The sequence below is a fragment of the Entelurus aequoreus genome, linkage group LG13 (genome assembly GCF_033978785.1).
Source record: "Entelurus aequoreus isolate RoL-2023_Sb linkage group LG13, RoL_Eaeq_v1.1, whole genome shotgun sequence".
Classification (NCBI taxonomy): Eukaryota; Metazoa; Chordata; class Actinopteri; order Syngnathiformes; family Syngnathidae; genus Entelurus; species Entelurus aequoreus.
In genome coordinates, this window is record NC_084743.1 from 9,561,884 (window position 1) to 9,578,601 (window position 16,718).

A 16,718-nucleotide genomic window follows, 5' to 3' on the forward strand; every position below is an offset into this window, starting at 1 on the left:
ATCATGTGACCATCTGATCATGTGATGATGCAATCATGCGACCATGCGATCATGTGACCATCTGATCATGTGATGATGCAATCATGCGACCATGCGATCATGTGACCATCTGATCATGTGACCATGTGATCATGTGACCATGTGATCATGCGATCATGTGACCATGCGATCATGTGACCATCTGACCATGTGATCATGTGACCATGTGATCATGCGATCATGCGATCATGTGACCATGTGATCATGTGACCATTTGACCATGTGATCATGTGACCATCTGATCATGTGATGATGCAATCATGGACCATGCGATCATGTGACCATGTGATCATGTGACCATTGTGACCATGTGATCATGTGACCATGTGATCATGTGACCATGTGACCATCTGATCATGTGACCATTGTGACCATGTGACCATGTGATCATGTGACCATGTGATCATTTGACCATGTGATCATGTGACCATGTGATCATGTGACCATCTGATCATGTGATGATGCAATCATGGACCATGCGATCATGTGACCATCTGATCATGTGACCATTGTGACCATGTGATCATGTGACCATCTGATCATGTGACCATTGTGATCATGTGACCATGTGATCATTTGATCATGTGATCATGTGACCATTGTGACCATTGTGACCATGTGATCACGTGACCATGTGATCATGTGACCATGTGATCATTTGACCATGTGATCATGTGACCATGTGACCATGTGATCATGTGACCATGTGATCATTTGACCATGTGATCATGTGACCATGTGATCATGTGATCATGTGACCATGTGATCATATGACCATGTGATCATATGATCATGTGACCACGTGATCATGTGACCACGTGATCATGTGACTACGTGATCATGCGACCATGTGATCATATGACTATGTAATCATGTGATCATGTGACCATGTGATCATTTGACCATGTGACCATGTGATCATGTGACCATGTGATCATTTGACCATGTGATCATGTGACTACGTGATCATGTGACCACGTGATCATGTGACCACGTGATCATGTGACTACATGATCATGTGACCACGTGATCATGCGACCATGTGATCATGCGACCATGCGATCATATGACTATGTAATCATGTGACCATGTGATCACGTGACCATGTGATCATTTGACCATGTGATCATATGACCACGCGATCATGTGACCACGTGATCATGTGACCACGTGATCATGTGATCATGTGACCACGTGATCATGTGACTATGTGATCATGTGACCACGTGATCATGTGACTACGTGATCATGTGACCACGTGATCATGTGACCACGTGATCATGTGACCATGTGATCATGTGACCACGTGATCATGTGACTACGTGATCATGTGACCACGTGATCATGTGACCACGTGATCATGTGACTACGTGATCATGTGACCATGTGATCATGTGACCACGTGATCATGTGACTACGTGATCATGTGACTATGTGATCACGTGACCACGTGATCATGTGACTACGTGATCATGTGACCACGTGATCATGCGACCATGTGATCATATGACTACATGATCATGCGACCACGTGATCATGTGACCACGTGATCATGTGACCACGTGATCACATGATCACATAGTCACATGATCACGTGGTCACATGATCATGCGACCACGCAATCATGTGACCATGCGGCCCCAACAGAAGCGGCTCAGGTTGCTACAAACTGTCGACGGAGCTGCTGGTGGAGCGTCAGGGGGACGGCGAGTGCTGGAGGCCCCGCAAAGCCCCCCAGGTCCTGACGGTTGGCGTGACCGACACTCTGTCCTGTCCGCTCAAGGACGTCATGAAAAAACTGGACGGCTATGGCGTCCCCTACGCCGTCAGCTGGCGCAAAGTGAGTGAGGCGTTGCCACGGAAACAGGAGGGGAGGAGAGGCTGATGGAGTTTGTCCCCGCAGGGCTGCGAGCTGGTGGAGGACGGCGAGGCGGGACACGTGTACCGCAGCAAGGCCAGGCTGAAGATCCTGGACGTGGACCCCCAAAACAAGGACTTCTATACCTGCACGCTGACCTTTGACCTGGGCGGGGCCACAGTGTCTGTGTCTGAGACCATCGAGGCCTGGGTCCAAGGTCAGGGACCGCAGCGCCCTCATCTCAGTAGCGGCGCGTCTTTGCTGCACTCCTGCACTCGGCCACCAGAGGGCGTGAGAGATGACGTCATTCTTTGTTTGCAGAGGATTACTGCTTCCTGCCTCAAGTCCTGAAACCTGCCAATGAAATCTTCAAGGCACCCATAGGTGAGGACCACTTTCATCATTAGTATTATTACTATTATTCTTTTTTTTAATTATTATTATTATGTATTCTTTTTTTAAATTATTATTATTATTATTAATGTTATTATTATTTACTGTTGGTTGAGTTCAACTTTTCAAAATGTTTGGAATAATTTCAATTACCTTTTTATTCGTAATTTACCTTATGGTGATCATTTTTATTGGTTTGATTTTAATGTATAAAATTAATGGAAAAAAATAAGAGTGAATTTTCTACTATATTATATTTAATGAGCTTTATTGGCGTCATGAAATCAGTAGTTTTTTCAAAATAAAGTAAAAAAAATGATTTTCTATTTACGCTAATTGATATTTGAATGAATGTAATACACAAATAAATGGAAGGTATGGAATCGATAAAATAGTTTCATAATAATTACATTTATTTAGTGTATTTATTATCTATTTCAATGTTTAATATTATTTCAGGTTTAAGATTATATTTCACAAATAAATAGATTCATCAATTTGAAGTCATTAAATCCTATTTTTAATGAGTCAGATAGAAACCTCCATCCATCCATCCATCGCCTTCTGCTTATCCAAGGTGGGGTCGCGGGGGCAGCAGCCTAAGCAGGAAATCCCAGACTCCCCTCTCCCCAGCCACTTGGTCCAGCTCCTCCAGGGCATTCCCCTGCCAGCCAGGACCGAGCCCCAACGTGTCCTGGGTCTTCCCAGTGGCCTGCTACCGGTCGGACATGCCCTAAACACGAGGTGTTCAGGGGGCATCCTGACCAGATGCCGGAACCACCTCATCTGGCTCCTCTCCATGTGGAGGAGCAGCGGCTTTACTTTGATCCCCGATGACAGAGCTCCTCACCCTACCTCTAAGGGAGAGACCCGCCACCCGGCAAAGGAAACTAATTTTGTGATCTTGTCCTTTCGGTCATAACCCAAAGCTCAAGACCATAGGTGAGGGTAGGGACGTAGATGGATCGAATGGCTCAGCCCCTTTTTCACCACGACAGGCCGATACAGGGTCCTCATCACTGCAGACGCTGCACCGATCTCACCATCCACTCTTCCCTCACTCGTCAACAAAACTCCGAGGTACTTGAACTCCTCCACCTGGGGCAGGGTCTCCTCCCCAACCCCAAGATGGCATTCCACCCTTTTCCGGGCGAGAACCATGGACTCGGACTTGGAAGTGCCGATTCTCGTCGAAGTTGCTTCACAAGCCAGCAGGACTACACCATCTGCAAAAAGCAGAGACCTAATCCCGCAGCCACCAAACTGAATCCACTCTTAACCCTGACTGCGCCTAGAAATTCTGTCCATAAAAGTTATGAACAGAATTGGTGACAAAGGGCAGCCCTGGCGGAGTCCAACCCTCACTGGAAACTGGTCCAACTTACAGCCAACCCTCACTGGAAACTGGTCCAACTTACAGCCAACCCTCACTGGAAACTGGTCCAACTTACAGCCAACCCTCACTGGAAACTGGTCCAACTTACAGCCAGCAATGCGGACCAAGCTCTGACACTGATCATACAGGAAGCGGGCCGCCACAATCAGACAGTCCGATACCCCATACTCTCTGAGCACTCCCAAAAGGACTTCCCGGGGGACACGGTCGAATGCCTTCTCCAAGTCCACAAAGCACATGTAGACTAGTTGGGCAAACTCCCATGCACCCTCAAGGACCCTGCCGAGAGTTTAGAGTCGGTCCACAGTTCCACAACCAGGACGAAAACCACACTGCTCCTCCTGAATCCGAGGTTCGACTATCCGGCGTAGCCTCCTCTCCAGTACACCTGAATAGACCTTACCGGGAAGGCTGAGGAGTGTGATCCCACGATAGTTGGAACACACCCTCCGGTTCCCCTTCTTAAAGAGAGGAACCACCACCCCGGTCTGCCAATCCAGAGGTACCGCTCCCGATGTCCATGCGATGTTGCAGAGTCTTGTCAACCACGACAGCCCCACAGCATCCAGAGCCTTAAGGAACTCCGGGCGGACCCTCATCCATCCCCGGGACCTTAACACCCAGGAGCTTCCTAACTACCTTGGCAACCTCAACCCCAGATATAGTAGAGTCCACCACAGAGTCCCCAGGCACTGCTTCCTTACTGGAAGACGTGTAGGTGGGATTGAGGAGGTCCAAAAGATCCTGAGTTGAGGTCAGCAGTCCACTGTCCCCACTCTACACGGTGTTGACAGTGCACTGCTTCCCACTGCTGGGGCGGCGGATGGTGGTCTGGAATCGCTTTGAAGCTGTCCGGAAGTCGTTCTCCGAGCTCCTCCCACGTCGGAGTTTTACATATACTACTGTAGATTATAACGGAGTATAAATAGTATACAATGTACACAATAATGCAGTATATATACTAGTGTATTTGAGTATATGTTTGTGTCCAGGTTCCAGGTTGACGCATGCGTGTCAGGTATTTGTTCCGTGCATCGGGAAAGTCCCGCAAGATCCGATGGTGGACATTTTCTGGCTGGCCGACGACGAATTTGTCTTCAACACCGACGCCTCTGACCCCGTCTTCACCTCGCCACTACGGTCAGTTCCCGCCTCTTTCAGGACACCAGTCCAGCCCGCCTGTCTTGCCGCGTGTCGGCCGGACCCTAAGGGGGCGGAGCTAGATGTCCTCCGTTGACGTTTCGCGTGTGATGGTTAGCGTGTGGACTGAAGGCGATCCCAGTAAAGGAGTCTGGATGGAGCGACTGCTGACCATTGCGCACCTGAAGGAGGAGGACTTCTTCATCAACTACACCTGTATAGCGCAAAGTGGGCGGGGCATACCTCAGGGACACTTTGCTCTGCGGCCGCAAGGTGAGTCTGGACGCGCCGTGTACCGACAGGTCCTTCTCGTGTTTGACAAGTCCTGTCCTGTCTCCCAGAGCCGCCCGTCATCGCCCCCATCGGCGGCGCTCTCAGTGGCGTCACGCTAGTCTTCGTCGCCGCTGTCGCCGTCTACTTCCTCTTCAAGGTGGACATTGTGCTCTGCTTCCGGATGTCCTTTCCTGTCCTCTATGCTAATAAGGGTAATAGTATGCAGCGCAACTTGAGTGCTACTGCTAACTCACACGGTTATTCAGTTTTGTGTAGGGCGGAAAAAGGGCGCTAAAGTAAACACAGCCTTTGGTGCAGCTAAGCTAACACTAGCGCACTATAGCTACTGTGACGCTAGTAAACTGCTGCTAACACTAATGCACTACAGCTAATGTGACGCTAGCAAGCTGAAGCTAACACGAGCACACTACAACTAATGTGACGCTAGCAAGCTGAAGCTAACACTAGCACACTACAGCTAATGTGACGCTAGCAAGCTGAAGCTAACACTAGCACACTACAACTAATGTGACGCTAGCAAGCTGAAGCTAACACTAGCACACTACAACTAATGTGACGCTAGCAAGCTGAAGCTAACACTAGCACACTACAACTAATGTGACGCTAGCAAGCTGAAGCTAACACTAGCACACTACAACTAATGTGACGCTAGCAAGATGAAGCTAACACTAGCACACTACAACTAATGTGACGCTAGCAAGCTGAAGCTAACACTAGCACACTACAACTAATGTGACGCTAGCAAGCTGAAGCTAACACTCTAGCACAAAGTACGAACATAAAACATGTTTAGAATGATTTTCCTTTCATGTCAGATTGCGACGGGAAGCTGTTCGATGCCTACGTCACGTACCCGCTGAACTGCGAGGTGGGCTTCGGCGACCAGGTGTGCACCTTTGCCCTTCACGTCCTGCCGCAGGTGCTGGAAAAAGCCTGCGGTTACAAACTCTTCATAGCCGGACGCGACTGCCGGCCCGGGCAAGGTAAGCGTGTCCCTCACGGAGGACATTGTCTTCACCAAAGTTCTTCTGCTGGAGTTCTGCTCCTCGGTCTGCAGCCATGGTGGACTCAGTGCAAGACAACATGCTGGCCAGCCGCCGCCTTCTGCTGCTCTACAGCGCCTCCTCCTTCACGTGCAGCAACAGCAGCAACAACAACAGCAACAAGAACAACAACAACAACAACAGCAACAACAACAACAACAACAACAGCAACAACAACATTGGCGAGGGCGTCTGCTTGGACGGGCGGCGTCAACACGAGTGTGTGACGGCCATGCACAGAGCACTGCTGGAGGACACGCTCAAGGTCAGCACCTTCTTGGTTACCTCCTCCCACACCTTGTTTGTTACCTCCTCCCACACCTTGTTTGTGAACTCCTCCCACACCTTGTTTGTTACCTCCTCCCACACCTTGTTTGTTACCTCCTCCCACACCTTGTTTGTTACGTCCTCCCACACCTCGTTTGTTAACTCCTCCCACACCTTGTTTGTTACCTCCTCCCACACCTTGTTTGTTACCTCCTCCCACACCTTGTTTGTTACCTCCTCCCACACCTCGTTTGTTAACTCCTCCCACACCTTGTTTGTTACCTCCTCCCACACCTTGTTTGTTACGTCCTCCCACACCTCGTTTGTTAACTCCTCCCACACCTTGTTTGTTACCTCCTCCCACACCTTGTTTGTTACGTCCTCCCACACCTTGTTTTTTACCTCCTCCCACACCTTGTTTGTTACCTCCTCCCACACCTTGTTTGTTAACTCCTCCCACACCTTGTTTGTTACCTCCTCCCACACCTTGTTTGTTACCTCCTCCAGCACCTTGTTGGTTACCTCCTCCCACACCTTGTTTGGTACCTCCTCCCACACCTTGTTTGTTACCTCCTCCCACACCTTGTTTGTTACCTCCTCCAGCACCTTGTTTGTTACCTCCTCCCACACCATGTTTGTTACCTCCTCCAGCACCTTGTTTGTTACATCCTCCCACACCTTGTTTGTTACCTCCTCCCACACCTTGTCTGTTACCTCCTCCCACACCTTGTTTGTTACCTCCTCCAGCACCTTGTTTGTTACATCCTCCAGCACCTTGTTTGTTAACTCCTCCAGCACCTTGTTTGTTACATCCTCCCACACCTTGTCTGTTACCTCCTCCCACACCGTGTCTGTTACCTCCTCCCACACCTTGTTTGTTACCTCCTCCAGCACCTTGTTTGTTACATCCTCCAGCACCTTGTTTGTTAACTCCTCCAGCACCTTGTTGGTTACCTCCTCCAGCACCTTGTTTGTTAACTCCTCCAGCACCTTGTTGGTTACCTCCTCCCACACCTTGTTGGTTACCTCCTCCCACACCTTGTTTGTTACCTCCTCCCACACCTTGTTTGTTACCTCCTCCAGCACCTTGTTTGGTACCTCCTCCCACACCTTGTTTGTTACCTCCTCCCACACCTTGTTTGTTACCTCCTCCAGCACCTTGTTGGTTACCTCCTCCCACACCTTGTTTGTTACATCCTCCAGAACCTTGTTTGTCACCTCCTCCAGCACCTTGTTGGTTACCTCCTCCCACACCTTGTTTGTTACCTCCTCCCACACCTTGTTTGTTACATCCTCCAGAACCTTGTTTGTCACCTCCTCCAGCACCTTGTTGGTTACCTCCTCCCACACCTTGTTTGTTACCTCCTCCCACACCTTGTTGGTTACCTCCTCCAGCACCTTGTTTGTTACCTCCTCCCACACCTTGTTTGTTACCTCCTCCCACACCTTTGATAGGTGGTTGGTTATTTGGCAGGGTGGTTGGTCAGTCTGTCCAACAGTTGGCCAGTCCATTGGTTATTTAGTTAGTCAATCAGTAGACAGGTTTCATTATTTATTTAGTTGATTGATCAGTTACAGTAGGTGGTCTGTTGATAGTTTTTGTTAGTTGGTTGATCTGTTAGTTAGTTGACTGGGTATTTAGCTGGTTAATCGGTCGTTCAGTCAGTTGGTTTGTTGGCTTGAGGGTTGGTTTGTGTGTTGAACAGTTGGCCAGTTCGTTAATTATTTAGTTTGTTGGTCGATCGGCTGGTTAGTTTTTTATTTAGTTAATTTGTCCGTTGGTTGTTTGCTTAGTTCGTCGATCTGTTACTTAGTTGACTTGGTATTTAGTTGGTTAATCAGTCAGTTGGTCATTTATTTGGCTGGATGGTTGGTCAGTCTGTCAAACAGTTGGCCAGTCCATTGGTTAGGGTTAGTTGGTCTGTCAGTCGGTTTAATTTGTTTTTTAGTTTTGTGGATAGTTAGGTAGTCTTTTGCTTGTTTGGTTTGTTGGTTTATCTTTTAGTTAATTAGTTAGTTGGCTGGTTATTAAGTTGGTTGATCTTTGATTGATTGATTGATTGAGACTTTTATTAGTAGGTTGCACAGTGAAGTACATATTCCGTACAATTGACCACTAAATGGTAACACCTGAATAAGTTTTTCAACTTGTTTAAGTCGGGGTCCACTTAAATTGATTCATGATACAGATATATACTATCATATATACTATCATCATAATACAGTCATCACACAAGATAATCACATTGAATTATTTACATTATTTACAATCAGGGGTGTGGAGGGAGGGGGGGGGGGGTGGTGGGGGGGGATATGGACATCAAGTAGTGGACATAGAGAGAGAGAGAGAGAGAGAGAGAGAGAGAGAGAGAGAGAGAGAGAGAGAGAGAGAGAGAGAGAGATCAGAAGGCAGAACAAAAAGAATCTGCATTAGATTGTTTACATTTGATTATTAGCAATCCGGGGAGGGTGTTAGTTTAGGGTTGTAGCTGCCTGGAGGTGAACTTTTATTGCGGTTTTGAAGGAGGATAGAGATGCCCTTTCTTTTATACATGTTGGGAGTGCATTCCACATTGATGTGGCATAGAAAGAGAATGAGTTAAGACCTTTGTTAGTTGGGAATCTGGGTTTAACGTGGTTAGTGGAGCTCCCCCTGGTGTTGTGGTTATGGCGGTCATTTACGTTAAGGAAGTAGTTTGACATGTACTTCGGTATCAGGGAGGTGTAGCGGATTTTATAGACCAGGCTCAGTGCAAGTTGTTTAACTCTGTCCTCCACCTTGAGCCAGCCCACTTTAGAGAAGTGGGTAGGAGTGAGGTGGGATCTGGGGTGGAGGTCTAGAAGTAACCTGACTAGCTTGTTCTGAGATGTTTGGAGTTTAGATTTGAGGGTTTTGGAGGTGCTAGGGTACCAGGAGGTGCATGCGTAATCGAAAAAGGGTTGAACGAGAGTTCCCGCCAGAATCCTCAAGGTGCTTTTGTTGACCAGAGAGGAAATTCTGTAGAGAAATCTCGTTCGTTGGTTAACCTTTTTGATTACCTTGGTTGCCATTTTATCACAGGAAAGGTTAGCCTCTAGAATGGAACCTAGGTAGGTGACCTCATCTTTCCTGGTGATGACACTGTCACCTACTTTTATGGTGAAGTGATTGACTCTCTTAAGTTTGATGTGGGACCCAAACAGGATGGATTCTGTTTTACCCAAGTGGATGGATAGCGGATGGATAGTGGATGTCGTTAAGTCAGTTAGTTAGTTGGTCAGTCTGTTGAACAGTTAGCTGGTTAAATGGTTGTTTAGTTAGTAGGTCGTCGGGTGGCTGTTCATTCATTTTGTTAACAGTTTGGTCAGGTAATTAAGTGTTGGTTAGTTAGTTACTTCATTGGTTTGATGGTTGGTCGTTCAGTTAGTCCGTTGGACTGATGCTTTTTGTACTTTTTGTATATGGGTTAGTTAGTTTGTTAGCTTGTTGACCTGTGTGACAGTCTGTTGTCACTTGGTTAGTTTTTGGTCGACGGGACAGTCTGTCAATCGATTAGTTACTTAGTCGGTCTATGGTTGGTAATTTAGTCGGTAGATTGGTTGTAGCAAGGGACAGTGTCCCCATCACGTGTTGATGTATTTCTTTTTGAGACAAGCGGTAGAAAATGGATGGATGGATGGACAAAGTGTGGGGCTGTGTAGTTCTTTGCCCCATGTTACTCGGGAAACCATCTTGTGGGCATGACTTGGTTGTGCTATTTGGTTGGATTCAGGGACAAGGAGAGTGCGCTCCAAGAATTCTGCTGATCACCAAGAGAAGAAAACAACGAATCTTTGGCTATCATGGCCGTTATCAAAAATGACTTCTACAGCTGTAGGAATATGTACTCTGTGGTTAGGATCCAATGTAGGACGGTTTGGTCTTCCACCGAATGTCCTTCTAGTTTTCAGACGTGGTTCCGTCTTCTCTCAGGTGATTCTGGTCGAGCTGGAAGAGATGAGCCCGGCCCAGCTGGCTCTCTTCCCGGAGTCTTTGCGTCATCTGAGAAGGAAGCAGGGTGCGGTGTGCTGGTGGAAGTACCAGAGGACCAGGAGGAAGTCCACCCCCAGGACGTGTGCGACCACACAGGACAAAGGGGACATATCGCCCTCGCTGTCTCCTTCCTCCAGGTTTTGGAAGGAGATGCGCTACCACATGCCAGTGAGGGGCACCAGGGGCGGCGCCCCCGAGAGGACCGCCCTGCTGAAGGTGTGACGTATATCGCTGGTCTCGTCACCTTATCCCGGGTGGAAGGGTGACGCGGGTGAGTGCAATGGATCAAAAGTAATGCCGGCGAGCCAGAGAATTCAGATCAAAATGATCTCAGGTCTTTGAGTTCATGGTACGCAATCCGACTCCTTCTTGACCAAGTAAGGGACTTTTCGTGTTGTGTAAGTGTCCCTAAAAACAATCCAATTAACCTTGGGCATTAACCAAGCCGTGTGACTGCTCCTTATGCGGACCTGCCTGGACTCGACATACCGTGGACAGATTGACAAAGCCTGGATTTTGTGAAATTCAAGTTACCCACACGCTTACGTCACCCCGAATGGTCCTACTTTATGACTTGCCCACAATGATGTACTGCTTTTACAAGACTGGCTGCCTGCTTTCCCCAAAGGAAGGTGGCGTTCCACCATGTAGAAAAACATGTTATTTCGTATGATAACAGATACTACGGTGTAACCGCTCCAAGTCGAGAGCTGCTTTTGCACCTTAACAATAATGGATTCGATTTATTTAGCGTTTTTCTACACACTCAAAGCGCTTCACAGAGAAGTGAGAAGCCATCATTCATTCACACCTGGTGGTGGTAAGCTACATTCATTCACACCTGGTGGTGGTAAGCTACTTTCATAGCCACAGCTGCCCTGGGGTAGACTGACGGAAGCGTGGCTGCCAGTTTGCGCCTACGGCCCCTCTGACCACCACCCATCATTCTTAATTCATTCACCAGTGTGAGCGGCACTTGGGGGCAAGGGTGAAGTGTCCTGCCCAAGGACACAATGGCAGCGATTAGGATGTCAAGAGGCGGGGAGCGAACCTGCAACCCTCGGGTTTCTGGCCCGGCTGCTCTACCCACTACGGTGGACTCTGACAACAGAGACTGGAAGCCAGTGTGGACAAGACAATGTGTGTAACCGTGAACCTCGATGCTTTCTGAAAGTTAGCGTTCTACTCTGACTGCGGGGAATTGAACGTTTTTAGGCTTTGGATTGAGAAAGTTCTTAAATTGTTAACGAATAGAAAGAACAAGAACAATGGACACATCGGAAGTTCCTTTTCTCACAGTAAATTGCACCTTTTTTTTTTGAAAGAAAGAGACAGAGAGACACTACTACAGCTTGTACGACAAATAGGGCTGCAAAGGGTCGGAAACTTTCCGGAAATTTACCACGGGAAGTTAAAGGCCTACTGAAAGCCACTACTAGCGACCACGCAGTCTGATAGTTTATATATCAATGATGAAATCTTAACATTGCAACACATGCCAATACGGCCGGGTTAACTTATAAAGTGACATTTAAAACTTCCCGGGAAATATCCGGCTGAAACGTCGCGGTATGATGACGTATGCGCGTGACGAAGTCCGAGTAACGGAAGTTATGGTACCCGTAGAATCCTATACAAAAAGCTCTGTTTTCATTTCATAATTCCACAGTATTCTGGACATCTTTTGCAATTTGTTTAATGAACAATGAAGGCTGCAAAGAAGACAGTTGTAGGTGGGATCGGTGTATTAGCAGCGGACTACAGCAACACAACCAGGAGGACTTTGTTGGAGCGCTAGCCGCGCTAGCCGCCGACCTCACCTTGACTTCCTACGTCTCCGGGCCGCCAAACGCATCGGGTGAAGTCCTTCGTCCTTCTGCCGATCGCTGGAACGCAGGTGAGCACGGGTGTTGATGGCTGGCGTAGGTGGAGAGCTAATGTTTTTAGCATAGTTCTGTGAGGTCCCGTTGCTAAGTTAGCTTCAATGGCGTCGTTAGCACAGCATTGTTAACCTTCGCCAGCCTGGAAAGCATTAACCGTGTATTTACATGTCCACGGTTTAATAGTATTGTTGATTTTCTATCTATCCTTCCAGTCAGGGCTTTATTTTTTTGTTTCTATATGCAGTTAAAGCACGATGCTATCACGTTAGCTCGTAGCTAAAGCATTTCGCCGATGTATTGTCGTGGAGATAAAAGGCACTGAATGTACATTTCGCGTTCTGGACTCTCATTTTCAAGAGGATATAGTATCCCAGGTGGTTTAACATACAAATCCGTGATCCACAATAGAAAAAGGAGAGTGTGGAATCCAATGAGCCAGCTTGTACCTAAGTTACGGTCAGAGCGAAAAAAGATACGTCCATCACTGCCTCTCAAGTCCTTCACTGTAACGTTCCTCATCTACGAATCTTTCATCCTCGCTCAAATTAATGGGGTAATCATCACTTTCTCGGTCCGAATCTCTCTCGCTCCATTGTAAACAACGGGGAATTGTGAGGAATACTAGCTCCTGTGACGTCACGCTACTTCCGCTACAGGCAAGGCTTTTTTTTTATCAGCGAGCAAAAGTTGCCAACTTTATCGTCGATTTTCTCTACTAAATCCTTTCAGCAAAAATATGGCAATATCGCGAAATGATCAAGTATGACACATAGAATGGATCTGCTATTCCCGTTTAAATACAAAAAAATCATTTCAGTAGGCCTTTAAGCTCGGGAAGTTTGGAAACGTTGACCATTTTTGGATTATTCCAAGTTGGACACCGTCCATGGGAATGAATGGGAATATATGGGAATTACAATAACAGTAACAAGCAATTACACCTCTATTAAACTGAACCCTTGTGTAATGTTCATATTGTTGTTACTCAGCCAGCGTTTGTGGGTCTGATGGACCCCTCGCATTTTGTGGCTTTTAATGCCTCACAATCAAACACTTTTATGTTAAAATACTGAACAGACGTTTATTGGGATAAGGTCAACAATGCAACGGGTCCATCAGACCCACAAACGCTGGCTGAGTAACAACAATATGAACGTTGCACGGACATTTTCTCTGCCAGGTTGCAACATTGTTTGTCAACACTGTCTGCTCTCATTTTCTCGCACATTTGACCCTCTGATGTTCTGTGTACCTACACTCTGTCCTCCTCCTGTCTAGGCCTGCTCTGTGTGTGTGTGTGTGTGTGTGTGTTTTTGCTGTCCTTAAAAATGGCCAACTCGCATAACTTACTACTATGCGTGTGTATGGTCAAATCTACCTAGCAACAGCGGTCGGTCCTCACAACTACAGAAGTGAAATATTTTTTTTTACTTTGTGTGTTTTGCATTCTGAAGTGAGGTTGCAACTCTCTACTCCCATCTAGTGCTTGATATATTTTTTTCATCATTCTAGCTATAGTGGAAAGGGGGGCCCTCACAACCTACTGACCAAACGTGGGTCCACACAAAGTAGGCAAGGCATGTATGCGTGTGTGTCTGTGTGTGCGTGCGTGTGTGTGTGTGTGTGTGTGTGTGTGTGTGTGTGTGTGTTTTCTGTCCTTAAAAATGGCCAACTCGCATAACTTACTACTATGCGTGTGTATGGTCAAATCTACCTAGCAACAGCGGTCGGTCCTCACAACTACAGAAGTGAAATTTTTTTTTTTACTTTGTGTGTTTTGCATTCTGAAGTGAGGTTGCAACTCTCTACTCCCATCTAGTGCTTGATATATTTTTTTCATCATTCTAGCTATACTGGAAAGGGGGGCCCTCACAACCTACTGACCAAACGTGGGTCCACACAAAGTAGGCAAGACATGTATGCGTGTGTGTCTGTGTGTGTGTGTGTGTGTGTGTGTGTGTGTGTGTGTGTGTGTGTGTGTGTGTGTTTTCTGTCCTTAAAAATGGCCAACTCGCATAACTTACTACTATGCGTGTGTATGGTCAAATCTACCTAGCAACAGCGGTCGGTCCTCACAACTACAGAAGTGAATTTTTTTTATTTTACTTTGTGTGTTTTGCATTCTGAAGTGAGGTTGCAACTCTCTACTCCCATCTAGTGCTTGATATATTTTTTTCATCATTCTAGCTATAGTGTAAAGGGGGGCCCTCACAACCTACTGACCAAACGTGGGTCCAGACAAAGTAGGCAAGACATGTATGTGTGTGTGTGTGTGTGTGTGTGTGTGTGTGTGTGTGTGTGTGTGTGTGTGTGTGTGTGGGTGGGTGGGTGGGTGTGTGTGTGTTTTCTGTCCTTAAAAATGGCCAACTCGCATAACTTACTGCTATGCATGTGTATGGTCAAATCTACCTAGCAACAGCGGTCGGTCCTCACAACTACAGAAGTGAAATATTTTTATTTTACTTTGTGTGTTTTGCATTCTGAAGTGAGGTTGCAACTCTCTACTCCCATCTAGTGCTTGATATATTTTTTTTCATCATTCTAGCTATACTGGAAAGGGGGGCCCTCACAACCTACTGACCAAACGTGGGTCCACACGAAGTAGGCAAGACATGTATGCGTGTGTGTCTGTGTGTGTCTGTGTGTGCGTGTGTGTGTGTGTGTGTGTGTGTGTCTGTGTGTGTGTGTGGTACACAGAACATCAATTTCCACACTTCTGTTAGCCCCGGGTCCAGTGGACCCGGACATCTTATATGTAATAGAAAATGTGTAGGGGGGGTGTATCATTAAATATGTATTCTGATATATGTTCTTCACAGAAAATGAGCCAAAGTCAGTGAGTCTCAGTTTGAAAAATGTATTAATTGTATCATTTTTCTTTTAATAAAAATTGAAAACGGGTCCCACAGACCCCAACACCACACAAGGGTTAAATACCATAGATCCAATATATTTACCCCAGTAATATCATCAAAGCTTACCTGCTGGGAATGATCTGTGCATGTGATGGAAGAATGCACTGCACATGTGATGGAGGAATGCACAGTGAAGGGTTGACATGCTACTGAATTTGCATGAAATCAGGTTGTTTTAGTTAATAATCATGCTGCAAGATCTAGCATGTTGCCTTCAATGTTCATTCCCGTGGAAAGTTTCCAACTTTGAATATTCCCGGACTTTTGCAACCCTAACGACAAAAGCAACATGTTTTCTCCAGTTGGAAGTGGAGTTCTTGTACGCTGAAATGTGAACACTTCTACTGACACCCATGATGATACAAATGTTCTTTTTCATACGTTGTTAGCAAACGTTGCCATGTCATGTCCCTTTTTCCCGGCGTGTGGTTTGAGTGGGGTCATGTGACGGCCCGGCGCCGTTTGATTGGTGGAACGGGAGTCAAAGGTCACTGGAGCTTCCGAAATGTAGCGAGCGGAATGAAAGTCAACATAAGAAGTGTTTCTTTTGCACGGAAATACTCAAGCAAAAGTACAAAAATACTGCATGTCGCAGTAAAACTGCTCTTACAAGTACATTCCATCCAAAAAGTGATGTCATGTCGTACACGTAACGCGTTATTACCTACCTCTGCAGTAGTACCCGTTTTTTTCCGACCAAAAGGGACAAGCGGTAGAAAATGGATGGATGGATATTCTGCAAATAATATCATAGTGTTGCTCAAATGCTGGCTGCCTGCCTGCTTGCCTCCAGGGACGGTGGCGGTCCACCAAATAGAAAAACATGTTATTTTGTATGATAACAGATACTACAGCTGTAACCACTCTGAGTCGGATATATATATATATATATATATATATATATATATATATATATATATATATATATATATATATATATATATATGTATATATAAAATTTAAATTGTATTTTTCTTTTTATCGCCATAAACTTTGACACTGTGATGATGTCATTTCCTGTTGTCTTCGTCAGTCGGGTAGGCTACTCGCTTGTTTGCTGAAGAGTCTGCAGTGACAACATACATTCCAACGTGTATAAAAAACATGTATTGTGCACTTTGTGTTGTACAACACGTATTACAGCACAGGAACGAGACCATTTCTTCATGTAGTTCCCTTTCCTTTCAACATTTGGGAAGTTACTGTATTCGTGTGTAAGTCCAATAAATGCCCCCTGGTGGTTGGCAAGAGCATTGCGGAGTTTTTTTTTTCTCAAATTCATTCCAAGCGACTAAAAAACAAATGTGACCACTTCATTAGGTACACCTGCACCATCCAATGAGGTGTGACCACTTCATTAGGTACACCTGCACCATCCAATGGGATGTGACCACTTCATTAGGTACACCTGCACCATCCAATGAGATGTGACCACTATACCAATGAGATGTGACCACTTCATTAGGTACACCTGCACC

At 46.3% G+C, this 16,718-nt stretch overlaps 1 protein-coding gene across 1 annotated transcript in view; it reads left to right on the top strand.

Moving 5' to 3' along the window:
• Positions 1–16,493, top strand: part of LOC133663155 (interleukin-1 receptor type 1-like) — a 26,539-nt gene extending 10,046 nt beyond the window's left edge. The window contains exons 4-12 of the mRNA XM_062067416.1: positions 1,687–1,879; positions 1,943–2,114; positions 2,219–2,281; positions 4,679–4,826; positions 4,945–5,099; positions 5,168–5,311; positions 5,936–6,103; positions 6,178–6,428; positions 10,383–16,493. Coding sequence (XP_061923400.1) covers positions 1,687–1,879; positions 1,943–2,114; positions 2,219–2,281; positions 4,679–4,826; positions 4,945–5,099; positions 5,168–5,311; positions 5,936–6,103; positions 6,178–6,428; positions 10,383–10,664 — 1,576 coding nt within the window. The 3' untranslated portion in view covers positions 10,665–16,493. The remainder of the gene's footprint in view (positions 1–1,686; positions 1,880–1,942; positions 2,115–2,218; positions 2,282–4,678; positions 4,827–4,944; positions 5,100–5,167; positions 5,312–5,935; positions 6,104–6,177; positions 6,429–10,382) is intronic.
• The last annotated feature ends 225 nt before the right edge of the window (positions 16,494–16,718 follow it).